The sequence below is a fragment of the Epinephelus fuscoguttatus genome, linkage group LG8, assembly GCF_011397635.1.
Source record: "Epinephelus fuscoguttatus linkage group LG8, E.fuscoguttatus.final_Chr_v1".
Lineage (NCBI taxonomy): Eukaryota > Metazoa > Chordata > Actinopteri > Perciformes > Serranidae > Epinephelus > Epinephelus fuscoguttatus.
Window position 1 is genome coordinate 24515093 of NC_064759.1, and position 14598 is coordinate 24529690.

General features: G+C 41.2%; 1 protein-coding gene across 12 annotated transcripts in view; it reads right to left on the minus strand.

Moving 5' to 3' along the window:
* The window catches only part of LOC125893756 (myeloid cell surface antigen CD33-like), a 56194-nt gene that overhangs the window by 16158 nt on the left and 25438 nt on the right, over nucleotides 1-14598 (minus strand). For 3 of the 12 annotated variants that reach the window (XM_049584646.1, XM_049584644.1, XM_049584645.1), the window contains 3 exons: nucleotides 13862-13876; nucleotides 10580-10640; nucleotides 8288-9363 (listed from right to left, as the gene is read on the minus strand). The exons of 1 other annotated variant lie outside the window; for it this stretch is intronic. In XM_049584646.1, the coding sequence (XP_049440603.1) occupies nucleotides 9346-9363; nucleotides 10580-10640; nucleotides 13862-13876 (94 nt within the window). In that variant the 3' untranslated portion in view covers nucleotides 8288-9345. 8 more of the 12 variants (XR_007449911.1, XR_007449909.1, XR_007449908.1 and 5 more) reach the window with 8 other exon arrangements.

Genomic DNA, 14598 nt, shown 5'->3' on the forward strand with positions numbered 1-14598 from the left:
TCTTTGTCTCTTATGAAATAAGGCTGGCAATAACAGAGAAACCCTAACCTTTATCAAACAAAAATACCCCCCAAAAATCCCAGCAGCACATCAGAAACTCCAAAATGAACTCCCAAATACAATATTCTACACAAATGTACCAAGCCCACATTTATTGGATATTCTACATTATTTAAAGTAAATTTATTTGATTAATTTCAGCAATTTAATTTAGCGTTGTCAGACTCTTACCTGATTTTGCTATCTGGCAGATCACGGCTCTTTGTATCTGCTACCCTGGAGGTCAGAACATTGAGACATGAACTGTAGGGGCAACAAATGTAGGCAGATCTACAAAGAAAGCCCCCTTTTGCTTTTGTAGAAGCAGTGTCAGTGGAGTTAATGTGCACAAGAACACAGATAAAATGAGAAAACTGCTTCTTTGATTGTGTGAGTTTCTTTGTTGTTTATTTTTTATGAACTTTCAAGAGGCCTTGGGTTAAAAGATAAAATCTCACAAAGGATCCTGTTTTTTTATTTTTTTTTTTTTTTAATTAAGACAAAAGCACACAAGCCAAGTAGGCCTATGTGTTATTCTGGCTCTACTACAGCATACTGGTTTTAAAATGGGCTGATTGAGTAAAGCTGGAATGTTTAAGTGAATTTTAGCTTCAAAGTCAAATTCATCTAGTCCTGGCTGAAGTCAAGCTGCTACGGCCGCTAACTTAATGTCCATCTGCGAACCTGGCGCCCCTAAGCAGGGGGTGAGGCGTAGGGGGACCATGGGGTGCATAATTCTTGTCTTATTTGCTCTTACTAGCTCTACTATGAAATAAGATTTTATCCATTTTAATAAAAATACACTCACCTGCCACTTTTTTTTAGGTACCCTGTTGCTAGTACCGGGTTGGGCCCCCTTTGCCCCCATTTGCCTTAATTGACCTTTCACTAAGCCCCGCCACTTTGTGATCCAACAAGCTGTCAGAGTAAGCATGGAGCCCACACTGTAACTAACTGCACTCCCTGAAGAAATATTATCATATATTTGGAAAAATGTAACAGTGATTCCAGAGAGAAGCAGACAGAGGGGCAGGGCCGGACTGGGACAAAAATTCAGGCCAGGAGTCATACATCCACCCAGGCCACCCAATCCACACATTACATGCTCACACACGTGCACGTGCACAACACACAAATGGGCTAACTAATCACCAAAGCTCATTATTTCAGACTGACAGTCACACAACAACTCTATTAAACACAGCTGTAACAGCAACCCTACTCACAGTCCTCCAGTCCAGTGCTTTTCTATTCCCTACCCTCACCAAATGTGCCCCTCAATAAACCAGGACTCCTATATGAATGGGTATTATGCTGAACTAAACATGATTGTATTATTTTGTCGGCAAATCATTTTGATGTCAGCTTATCATAATCAATATGGCAACACCCATATTCAATGCAACAGTAAAACAAGTAAAAACCAAACCAAATGGACCGTTACGGGTTAATTTGGCTCTTACAGCTTATCAGAGAGGGCTCATAGTGCCATATTATCCCACCAGAACACTGCGCTCTGAGAACGCAGGGTTACTCGTGGTCCCTAAAGTCTCCAAAAGTAGATCAGGAGCCAGAGCCTTTAGCTATCAGGCTCCTCTCCTGTGGAATCATCTTCCTGTTACGGTCCGGGAGGCAGACACCGTCTCCACATTTAAGACTAGACTTAAGACTTTCCTCTTTGATAAAGCTTATAGTTAGGGCTGGCTCAGGCTTGTCCTGTACTAGCCCTTAGTTAGGCTGACTTAGGCCTAGTCTGCCGGAGGACCCCCTATAATACACCGGGCACCTTCTCTCCTTCTCTCTCTCGCTCTCTCTCTCGTATCCTATTACTGCATCTAGCTAACCCGGCCATTCTGGATGTCACTAACTCGGCTTCTTCTCCGGAGCCTTTGTGCTCCACTGTCTCTCAGATTAACTCATATCACAGCGGTGCCTGGACAGCGTGATGTGTGTGGTCGTGCTGCTGCCGTGGTCCCGCCAGATGCCTCCTGCTGCTGCTGTTGCCATCATTAGTCATTAGTCATACTTCTTCTGTTATTATACACATATGACTATTGTCACACATGTATACTGCCAGATATTAATACATACTTTCAACATATTGTACCGCAGTAACCAGAACTATAACTATAATATTATTACTTTCATTAATGTTGTTGTAAGCTACTGTCATTACCTGCATCTCTCTCTCTCTCTCTCTCTCTCTCTGTCTCATTGTGTCATATGGATTACTGTTAATTTATTATGCTGATCTGTTCTGTACGACATCTATTGCACATCTGTCCGTCCTGGAAGAGGGATCCCTCCTCAGTTGCTCTTCCTGAGGTTTCTACCGGTTTTTTTTTCCCCGTTAAAGGGTTTTTTTTTTGGGGAGTTTTTCCTTATCCGCTGTGAGGGTCTTAAGGACAGAGGGATGTCGTATGCTGTAAAGCCCTGTGAGGCAAATTGTGATTTGTGATATTGGGCTTTATAAATAAAATTGATTGATTGATCGATTGATTGATCATCAGTCATTTATCTGGCCTCGGGTCGGTCCCCATCCTCCTCGGACCTCATGTTGAGAATAACCAGTTTTCTTACTTTTCTATGTTAACTTACTTGTTGCAGCATCATCATTTGACGACGTCACGCTACTGCTGGGGGGGGGCTCTGAACATATCTGTAAGTTTATGACATTTGGCTGCCTCCTCCTCAATGGCCCTTTTTTCATCTCTCTCCCGTTCAGCTCCACCTTTCCTCTTTTTGCGGTCCATTGTAAAGGCGCTGCTGAGCTGCAGAGCTCCTACTGCACAGTCTGCACACACAAGCACACATACACACTCTCTGCTCTCTGCTCCACCTGACTCTCCACAGCCAAGCTGCTTTCACTTTACAGGCGCGCTGATTTGGGGGCGGGCGCGGGCGGAAAGCGAAACAAACTAATCACGTCTTGAATCTACAAAAAAACACCTTTTGACCAATCGTTGTGACAAATGCTGACAAGCACCTATCATTTCTGACAGCCGGCACGGCCACCTGCGCTGCACAGCCTGCGCTGCAGAGCGCGCCTTAAAAAAACAAAACAAAAAAAACAACAAAAACAAAAACAAAACAAGACAGGCAGGCCAGAGCAGACCACTTGCGGGCCAGGCCACCGGGGAACTCCCCGGTTCTCCCGTGGGCCAGTCCGGGCCTGCAGAGGGGTCTACAGTCTGTGTTTGAAGGATATATCCGGCATGTCAAACTGATTCAGCAGCAACAACAGGTTGAAAAGACAAAGATAGTTAGAAACTAAAGCCGAACTATAGGCTACAGATCACAGTGTAAAAGTGAACCACCACATCACTGCTGATCGCCACACAAGACAATGAATATAAAGGGAAACTTTGCTGATATTGAACCAGCTGTGTGGCATCACAGTGTGAACAGATGAACGCTGTAATATACTGGGTTGGAGTCAATAACCAGGCGAGGTGATGCACTTATGAGCGTCTTTAATTTACACTTCAACAGGCAGACTGACAAACTAAACTTATTGGGAGCTTGAGCATAAACCCGTTATTCGTTAGCCAACCAAAATGTAACCACATACCTGCAATGGCCAATATTTACCAGGAGGTGGCAACAAGAACACAATAGATCACTCTATTACAAACGGTGTTTGGTTGTTCTGCAGCTGCCAGAATCCGGACCTCCGCCCCGCCGGACCTCTGGAGGAAGTCAAACAACTTTTATCTGCGCACAATGTGATGTCACACAGCTGGTTGAATATCAGCAAAGTTTCCCTGCTTCCCTTCACTGGTTCCTGTACAGCAGGGTCGGTCTTTGTTGCACTGTAATAATCATTAAAAAGCAAAAGCAGCATGTGTAGCCTATACATTCAGCAGGTTATATCTTCAGTAGCTAGCTAACCCTACACTTTTCAGGGTTTGATTTTAGTTTTGCAACAGAGAAGAAACATAAATCTCCTCCTACCTCTCCAGGTAACGGGTAGCATTAATACACGACGTGTCCCAGGCACAGCACAACACAAAACGAGAGGCGTTTCTCAGTACTCAAGTTCAGCAGAGCGGACTTGAGGACTTAGCAACGGAGTCGAGAGTCCGGACTTCCAAAGAACAGGAGGACGGGGGTCATTTCTGCTTTTGGAACAGAAGCGAACCTGATGATGATGTCACCCCTTCCGCTCGCCTTGGCTGTTGTAGGCTACTGTGTTGTCCATATGCATTTACAGTAAAACAATATTTCAGCCCAGCCCTGCGTCTTTTCATTGTCACTGTAAGAAATTAATTAGCAGGCCTATATGTTTTTAACGTTTCAACATATATAACTGACATACAAAAACATATAAATAGCCAAAATATTTTCATAAAATGTCTCACAAGGGTTTAGATTAATCTTTCCCGCACCTGGCTTCTGATTATGTGTAATCAAAAGCCAGGTGCGGGGGGACAAGTTTGTGGAGAGTTGGTGGTATGATCGTGAGCACTGGTGAGTTGGAAATCAAAAAATCAAAAAATCAATAACGGACATGGATCGGAGAAGTCGTGTGGTGCAGTTATTGCAGCAGGATTGCTGTACCTGCAGGCTGAGGAGGAGGCTGCCCAGCTGAGGAGGCAGGTCCGAGAAAGACAGCGGAGGATGAGGATGAGGATGAGACGTGCTGTTTGTCCAGTTGTGGACAAAGTACCTAGTATTGTATGATATTAAATTTAAACCTATGAAAACTCTCAAAAATTGACGAACTGTTTGATGGCAGGTGAGTAAGCAGAGGCCGCTGAAGGTGTGTGTGATGAGGAAAACCGTGAACCTGGAGAATCAGGAGGACCACACCTACGCCAAACGGAGGAGCTGTAAACACTGACACATAAGGGAATATCACAGAGGCACTCCTTATATAACATGCAAAAAAACATGATAATGATTATAAAATAACAATCTTTGTCAGTGGCTAAATACATATCCAGATCCTTCATTTAAGTAAAAGTGTTGATATCACAGAGACTCCACTACAAGTAATAGTCCTGCTTACTTGAGTTATTAGCAAAAAATTAAAGTACTTATTGTGCGATAAAATAACTAACCCACTAAGCTAGAACCCACTAGCTATCGTCTGAGTTTGATTTAGCTTTTTAGTAGCTTTTTTTTCCTAATTGATCTGCATTCATATCCAGGGATCTGTTTATAGAGATTTATCAGATTGCTGTGTGGACCTGTCTCAAGTTTCTAATTCCAACTGTAAGCAATGAGCTGTGCACAGAAGAGGAAGTCTTGACCCAGCTACATTGGATCTATATTAGCTGTTGCTCGTTGGGCGGGCAGCCTAAGCTGCCAGGACCCTATTGTTTTGCTGCATGTTCTTCTTCTTCCGAGGAAATCATGCTTCCCATGCAAAAATCACCAAACTTTGCACAAAGGTCCAGTCCCATGCCTTGCCTTAGCTGTAAAAACAGGCCAAAAGTCCAAGCCTCAAAAGTTCGTGGCCCAATTGTTGAAAAACACACGCTAAAGAGCCCTCTTGGTAGCCAAAATGTCCTTCTGGGAGCCAAAACGCACGCTGAAGTGCCCTCCTGGGAGCCAAAACAGGTGCTAAAGTGCCCTCTTGGCAGCCAAAATGTCCTTCTGGGAGCCAAAACGCACGCTAAAGTGCCCTCCTGGCAGCCAAAACAGGTGCTAAAGTGCCCTCTTGGCAGCCCAAATGTCCTACTGGGAGCCAAAACGCACGCTAAAGTGCCCTCCTGGGAGCCAAAACAGGTGCTAAAGTGCCCTCTTGGCAGCCAAAATGTCCTACTGGGAGCCAAAACAGGCGCTAAAGTGCCCTCTTGGCAGCCAAAATGTCCTTCTGGGAGCCAAAACACACGCTAAAGTGACCTCTAGGAAGCCAAAACAAAGACACTAAACTGCCCTCTTGGCTGGTTAAAACATGATAAACTGCCCTCTTGGGTGGTAAAAATATTACTGTTGCAATGACTTTTATGTTGGGCCCTTTTTTGATCTATATTGAGCCAGAACTTTATCTCACAGAACCAGTTTGGATTATCTGGTGCTAATATGGTGTTATAATGCACTAGAATACAGGAAATGGCATCTACTTGATTGAAATTTTTCTGGGGGAGGACCCCCAGACCCCCCCATGGATTTCTTTCTTTCATACATCCATGTCTCTGTGTGTTCTTCACAGTCCAATGTTGAATCTATGCAGTTCTTGTGGATGCTGATCCTAACTACAAACTAATTTGAGTCGTCTGTCTGGCTAGTCTGTTTTAAGGCTATATAATGTGCCATTTGTATAACATATAAACATGTCTAAAGTGCCCTCGAAAACACACAGAACTTAGTGCCCTCTTCAGTGGCAAGAACACACTGTATGTGCCCTTTTTTTCTTTTTGCCCCTGCCCTTCAAAAAGTCTGTGCACGCCACTGTATGTGCTACAGATTTGCAACTTTCACCAAAATGTAGCCCCAAAACTGAAGAAACCTTTGTACATTTAAACCTATTGCAAATTATGAAGTCCATCACTCTGTTTTTTTCAAAAACTGTAAAACTTATTAAACCTATCTCCTCCCACAATTTTTGCTCAATTGACACCAAACTTGCTACAGAACATCTTCAGACTGTCCTACACAAACGATCCACACAGATTTTTGATTTATCGAAAATTGAGCCTACAGTGCATCAAAATGTTTGACTGTAAACGGTATTGTAAACATATACTTGCAAATTCTTGCAAAATACATTTCCAATGTTTATTAAAAAAATGACAAAATTTTGGAGTCATGGTAGATGATGTTTGGAAAATATCTGAATTTTATCTCAAAAACTGAATTTTTTACAGCATTTTGAATTTCGCTCTCATGCCAACAATTGGAGTCAATGCAAAAATGGCATTTTTAAACATCAGTTTCTCCGTGCTGTCTAGATGCAATTTGTGTATTTTCGGATTTTTGTCTTAATAACTGAATTTTTGACAACAGTTTGAAATCTGCCTTTACACACTAACGGCTGCTGTTTTGCACACAGGCGACTGGCTTAGTCAATTTGTGAAGCTACAAGTGACATTTCTGTTTGCCAGTTAGCTCAGTGAGATAGAAGCCAGACCTCAGTCTCAGAAGTTGTGAGATCAAGACTCAGCTAAGGCGAAACGGACATTCTAATGTGAAAGTCCTATATGTTCAGGCATCATGCTATGTGGATTAGAGACTACCAAGGTTAAAATAATTATGATCCAGGCAGTTTTGCCGAGAGACAAATACTCTTTATCAACACTTTTCCCTGTTATCCCTTGTCTCTTTTCCCTGTTTATTTGGCTTAGCTATCAGTCAATATGCAGAGTCTATCCAATAGCTACTTTTACATTTTAAAAAATGTTTTCATCTTTGTCACCATGGATAATGTTTAGCTTTAAGCTAGATCAGGCCAGTTTGTTCATAATTGCTAGCAGTTAATAATAACTTTTATTTATAAATCTATTCTTGGACTTCAACCTCAGCCAATTTGGCCTGAGTTCTCAGGACATCATACAGATGCAGGTCCCGAGAGTCAGAACTGAACTGGGCAAAAAGGCTTTTAAATTCTCTGCCCCGTCTGCCTGGAACGATGTGCAGAAGGACTTGAAACAGACACATCTTGTAACTCTGGGAATTCAAGACAATTATCAAAGACAACTGGATCTTGTGATTGCACTGTGTAATCATGTAATCCCACTCTGGTTTTCCTGTAGTGTGTGATCGTATTTTATTTGTATCTTGTGTGTTTGGTGTAACCATTTTGCTTTTGTGCTGCCGTCTTGGCCAGGTCACTCTTGGAAAAGAGGTTTTAAATCTCAATGAGTTTTTACCTGGTTAAGTAAAAGATACTGATTGAATGTTATTCTTACTTTCTTGTTCTTGAGTTTTTTCTTTGTATATTATGAGTCTGATCACTTCAGCCACTCATCCACAATTTGAAGGGCATGCCATAATTATATGATGCAACTTCTATATGTTGTGATATGCTTTGTTTCAGTGTGTGTAGTGTGTGTTGCTCAGAATTGCCTAATTTTGCCTAAAATTGGCCCTGACCATTCCTGCAGCAGCTACAATTTTCATTGTTGTCAAACTCTAGCAGATGGGTTCCAAGATTGCTGCTATGTGTTGCATTTTACTGCTGTAGATGTTAAGCTTGTGTGAATTGTACGGTTGTGTAGTTTAAACTTAGATCTACTGCAATTAATCAATCATGTTGAAAGGCTTTTATCCTTACATGATATCATTACAGTTTTTACAGAGGTCACTCTTAAGTTATACTTTATTATGTCATGGCAGCTAGACACACAAGCAATGAGCATTTTAATGCAATGTAAAAATACTTAAAGATGTACAAACAGTGGCTCAGACATTTGTTTTTTGTTTTCTAGTACATGCTTAAACTTGAGCTTTCTTGTTGTCGAGGGGAACCACAGAACTTCTTGAACTTTCCGTCACACTTAATTGATCCTCAGTTTGTCTCCCATTCTTGTTTCACTTCCACTCTTTGATGACATCAGCTGCTCTAGAGCAGTCTTAAAGCACCACCATCTGGCTGACACGGCTGAAGGACTATTGAGAGTGGGCAGTTTGTAAAAAAAGAAACAAAAACATCCATGGCAGTTAACCATTGTCCAAAAAAGGTACGGCAGCTGAATAAAAAAGAAAGTGTATATTTTGGACTGTTAAACATTTATGAAACTAGAGTATACTGAATGGAGGTTTGTACATATGTTCCCCTGTAGAGGACAAACACATTACCAGTCAAGCAATGATGAGGCAATCACAACAGATAAGCGCAAAACTAAATTTTATATACAAAGAGTTAATGTTTACATTCCTGATACATCTGTTCAGAAAACAGGAAGTGCTGGGTGTTTGTATCGTACTTTAAGATTTGGTGCTAGACAGCAAACTGTGTCATCGTGGCTCTAATGATCAACTGAGAAATCCAAACGCAGTGTCTATATCACAAACCAGTGGGTGGGGAAGTTTTCAGTATGCAGAGTGTGAGTTTAATGAATAAAAAGTGGCATGTTGCTTTCCAGGGAACCAGACTGGTAAAGCTTTTTGTCAACAGATTTTTATATCTTGTTTTTGTGTGTGTGTTTTCTGATTTTTTAAAAGTCGCTATTAAAGTAACGCCATTTCTCTGAAGCTGATATGTGATTAACATGAACGCAAGTTAAGAAATTAAAGCCACCAGAAAATGTTTGCCCCTTGACTTGCTGTATTATTATAATGAAACTTTAAAAAGACTCTTAGAAAAGCATAAAAAAAGACACCGGAGCAGACAGTGATGATGATGACGGAGGCTGCTGGTCACTTTTCTTTGATTGTCTGAAAAAACAAGAAAATACACATTTTTTAAATTTGACTTTTAAAGATGCATTCATCAACAATATATGAAATTTAAGTTAAATTGTGACGTAAAGTGATGGGGTCACTCGCAGTAAGAAACCCACAGTGTTTTCACCTTTAACTCTGCAGCTTAGTGATGAGAGAAGAAGTTTTATCCCAACAAACAGCACTGCAGTCTCATGTTACTACTTTTTGGAGATTCGAAGGTTTGTGAAATGGTGTGAGGACAACCACCTCGTGTTGAATGCCGGTAAGTCAGGGGAGATGGTGTTTGACCCAGGGGCAGTCGGCAACCACAGACCAGTGGTCATTCACAACCAACCCATCGCTCATGTCCCATCATATAAATATGTGTGTCTTTGTTGACAGCTACCTAACCTAGAGAAGACATGTTGATAGTCTCTGTAGCAGATTACAACAATGGTGGCATTTCTTACGTTGTCCGAGAGTTCATGGTGTTGATCAAAAACGTATGACCATTTCTTATCAGGCAGTTAAAACACAAACTGTTCCAGTTAATCCATAGTGCGTGGAAAATAATTGGTGTCAAAGAGCACATTTCCATGCAGACTATTTTCAAACTCTACGTCAAGCCAATAAGATCATCATTGATTCCTCTCATGTTCTGCATACAGAGTACGAGCTGCTGCCCTCTGGAAGGAGATTAAGTGCCTCGTTGTGGATTGAACAGATTTCAAAATTCGTTCATACCTCTGTCTATAAAGCTGTTAAATAATTTCAGGTAAAGCCAGAACTGGCACTGGATTATGATTTGATGGTTTGCATTGTTTGTAGAGGTATTTTTAGCATTTAATGCTATTTATTCATCTTTTTGTGGTTTTCTGTTATTGCTACGTTTGGTGTATAATACTGATTTGTTTATGTACTGTGTTGTATGTTGTATATTTATGGCTGCAGCATGGGTGTAGAGCCCAAGACAGATTTCCTACTTTGTGGGACAGTAAAGATTTTAGCTCCTTTTAGACCACAAACCAGGGGCGGACTGGGACTAAAAAACAGCCCTGGACTTTGACTCGGCCCAGCCCACAACAACCAGTACGCGGAAACTCATCAGCCCCATACATGGGTGTTAAAATACTTAAATCTTAACACATAATACTATACCTTCCAAATTATAGCAATAGCACCGATGTTGACTAGATGTAGTGTTAAGAGCATAGTGTAGAATACTCACTGAGAAATAAACGACACACTCCGGATGTCTCTCTGCTGAACAATACAATGCAGGTGACTGCCTGAAACACACAACAAGACATGGTATGAGTTATGATAAATCACAATACCCAGATAGCAAATATTTTGGCTGTATTATGGCATACATTTGGCATTTTTGGCTTCCTTTTGGCATTAAGGAAGCCTTTTGGCTTAACTGTGGTATGATTAAGGTTGTCCATATAGATAAGGAAGCGCCAGCAATATATGGCTGAGTTATGGCATATGTCTGGTTAACCAAAAGACTGGGCAAAGAGCGGGATCAAGTATTAGGGATGGTATGGCATGTTTATGGCAAGCCAGAAGATTGAGTGAAGAGTGGCAACATCTGATTCCATATATGGATGTGTTTTGGCATACTTCTGTAAAGCCAAAACACTGCGCAAACAGTGGGAATTTCTACCCAGAAGAGAACCCCACTTCATTTTAAAAGCAGGATCAACACTGAGGTATATACATATTAAAATATTATAAATGTATACTTAGTAAAGGTTAATTGTAAAATCTGATTTTCTGTCATTGCCCCCTTTAAAATACCCGATAAGGTTGACGTTTTCCTTTAAGGTTAGTATTGTTAAAGTTGCTAACTGTTACTGTAACTGTAGGCTAACTGTGTGGTGGCTAATAAACGAGCTAACGGGTAGCAAACTTGATTCTTGTAAATCAGGCAGACCCAGCCCATTCGATTAAACTACAATATCAATGTTATTACACAGAGAGAACTTAATAGGAAGGAATAGGAAAGTATAATTGATAGCTTATTGCATACTGTACATCACTCCTATCATTTTCAATGTTGATTATTTGTTAATTGTATAATGTGCTGTATTATGAAATACTGTTGTCCACCTCCACTATTAGGCCTATTTTTTCTTCCACCATGAGGTTGTGTTAGTTTTAGTATGTTTCTCAAAAAAAAAAGAAAAGAAAATACACTGAGCAGATTATACGTCTTCTATACTCTTTTTTACGGAGCACCAGACGTGACATTAACGGATGACATGAACGAATTAGTATTTCATTCCCACGAAATACTAATTTGTGGCCACAATTTATTTATTTTTTCCCCCATGTCATGTCTGGGGCCCCGTACTACTTTTTGGCATTGTTTGGCATTAATATTTTTTTATTTGTTTGTTTTTTCTTCAATAAAACTAATTATGTTTTCCCTTTATTTTCCTTTTTTGTTTTCAGTGCAAAATGGCATACAGATAGATAGATAGATAGACAGACAGACAGACAGACAGACAGACAGAGACAGACAGAGACAGACAAACACACAGAGATGGAAGAGACAGACAGACAAACACACAGAGATGGACAGAGACAGACAGACAGACACACACACACACACAGACAGAGACAAAGATAGACACAGAGATACACAGACCAGACACAACTAACTTATCTCTTGGTTGGTTCTTTCATATTCAGCTTTGCTTCATGACTTGCTGGTGAAACAAGAGATCATGATTGAGCAGCAGCAGAATATAATAAGGATGGTGCAAGACCTTCATGCAGCCATGCACAGCATGACAACCGGGTCAACTACCATGGAAAGGCACCATTCTTATTTCCCCCTCTGCAATATTGAGCAGCTGATGGCCCTGGAAGGAGACCTGCAGTCTCTTCCTGGATTAAAAAAGGAATTGGTAAGCTGCCTTTGATTCGCTTAGGTTAGGGTAATGTAATGGTAGTTCAATGCAAATCAATGCAGGTAATTCTCTTTCGCTATTTTCAGGTCACCTCTCTAGGACTTGCTGGGGGTGCCACTATGAAAGACGCAGTTCGGGGCATCCTCAAACGAGCCATGAGAAATGATCTGGCTCTAAAAGTAACCTGGAGTGGTGTAAATGGAAAGCTGGCCTTTGAAAGGCTTCATCTAAAAGCGGTGGTAGTGGGTAAGTTTAATAACTGTATTATAGCTTTTAATGAAGCATTCCGAGGTTATAGTAGATTTAGTAAGTCTGTTTGTTTTGTCTCTGTGTATATGCTATTACTTTTAGAAGCTGTGAGAAGAAACCCCGCCTGCTCTTCAGCCACTGATAATGAGATTGCAAAAGCAATTAAAAAGTGGTTATACTGGGCTGGGGATAGAGACGGCGGGAGGAGGAAGCGCCAGGCAATTTGAGGCTCTTCTGGGACAGTTATGGCTATATTTTGGAAGTCCACAATTAGTTTTGGGTGAAGTTTGGCTCCCTTTTGGTGTGATTTTGGCTTGCCTGGCATCCAATTTAAAGGCTGCCACCTAGCGGACTGGACGTGGAACAGTAGATTATCAGGGAGAAAAAGGAAAAAGAAAAAAAAAACGGTGATGACTGCGTGGCGGCCTCCGGCCGTCTTGAAGTACCGGCCATTCTGTGATTCTCCAGAACCTCCAGATGGCCAGTCCGCCCCTGCCACAAACGCAGAATATTTAGTAGGTAAGGACAATCACGTTTCTCTCAGGAGTAAATCAAGAAATACACCCCTTTTACACTTGATCTAAATATGGATATCTTTGCTCTGGATGAGGATGAAACACATGTTAATGCAAGAGTGTAAATGCTCACAGGATGCAATGCAGTCAGCCTGGAGGAAGTGCAGTCTGCACGGTTTGACCAAATTTCTAAGAAAAACGTTTCCCGAACAAGTTTGAAAGACATCCACTTCCACATTTTGGTGCTATCTCAAGTAAACCAGGCAACAAGCTGCAGATGAGCTCTCCTGTATAAACAGAGAAACACAGAGCTCATTGTTGACTTTGACCTTTGAAGGAGCAATATTTCATTTCTCTGTAGGGTATTTTTTGTAGTTGTTGTTATTTTATTTTGAAAATTGGCCGGATTCTCTCGTCTTTTCTGTGTCTGACTTCCTGTTTGGTACGAGCCGCTCTATCCAGCTTGACAGAAGCGCTCGCGGCTCGCGTGAAAAATAGACCAGACGCCGAACTGAAGCGCTGCGATGTGTGGATGTCTGTTCATCTTTTCGTTCATGTCCTTATTAATGCACACTTTATAACTTGCTTGTTGGATTTATTAAAAACGAACAAATGAAAACTAAATGTCTTTGAATATCTTTATTATCATTTAAAAGCGAAAATTTAAATAACCAGTAAAAATAGATTATGACTGGATTTTTATGACCCTGTCGGTCAAAATGACCAGCGACGAAAAAGTCTAGCGCAACGTCTGGTTGGAATTAATTTTGATTCAACTGTGAGAACATCACACCCAATGACGCCAACTCAACTTTCAGTTCTTACCTTGAGATTCTGCTCCTGATTACACCGAAGAAAAAGAAGAACAAAAAATAACAAAGTGTCATTTCTCAGAGATCTTATCGAAAAGCAGCAACAAAAATAAAGATGTTACTTCCACAGAGATATGGGAGATGACTGTAAGACCAATGATGCATTGGTGTGTGAATGTTTACCGTTTGAGCAGTATGGAACTAGTCACCAAATTAGAATATGTAAGGGATAATGTATAGTGAGCCGGTGACTGTTGAAAAATAACTCCCGACAGGGGAATGGAACCCCGACGCGCAGGGAGTTATTTTTCAACTGTCACCGGCTCTTTATACATTATCCCGCTTTTGGGGGTGGGGGGGTGGGGGTTTTGAGTTTGAACGATGCTGCGCTTTAGCCAATCACATGTCGTATCCGACAACGGGAAGCTTTTAATAGATGACGTCCTGATGTTAGCTTTGCTGCTGCTGTTAGCTGTCCCTGTCAGCTGTAGCCACTGATGCTTTCTAGACATCGTGATTTCCCAAAACTGAATAAATACCGCACATAGCAACACAAAACTGATTTGCGAGCTCAATCATGTTGTAACTAAGATATCAGCTGGAAAAAATATTTTTTCACGGACCGTTTATTGAGTTACTGAGTTACTACAGACACCGCTAACGGGGCTAACAGCGAACGGTTAGCCCAGCTAATCTACGATAACCATGTTATTAATTACAAAACGTGCACACAGAAATAGTAATGTTTGT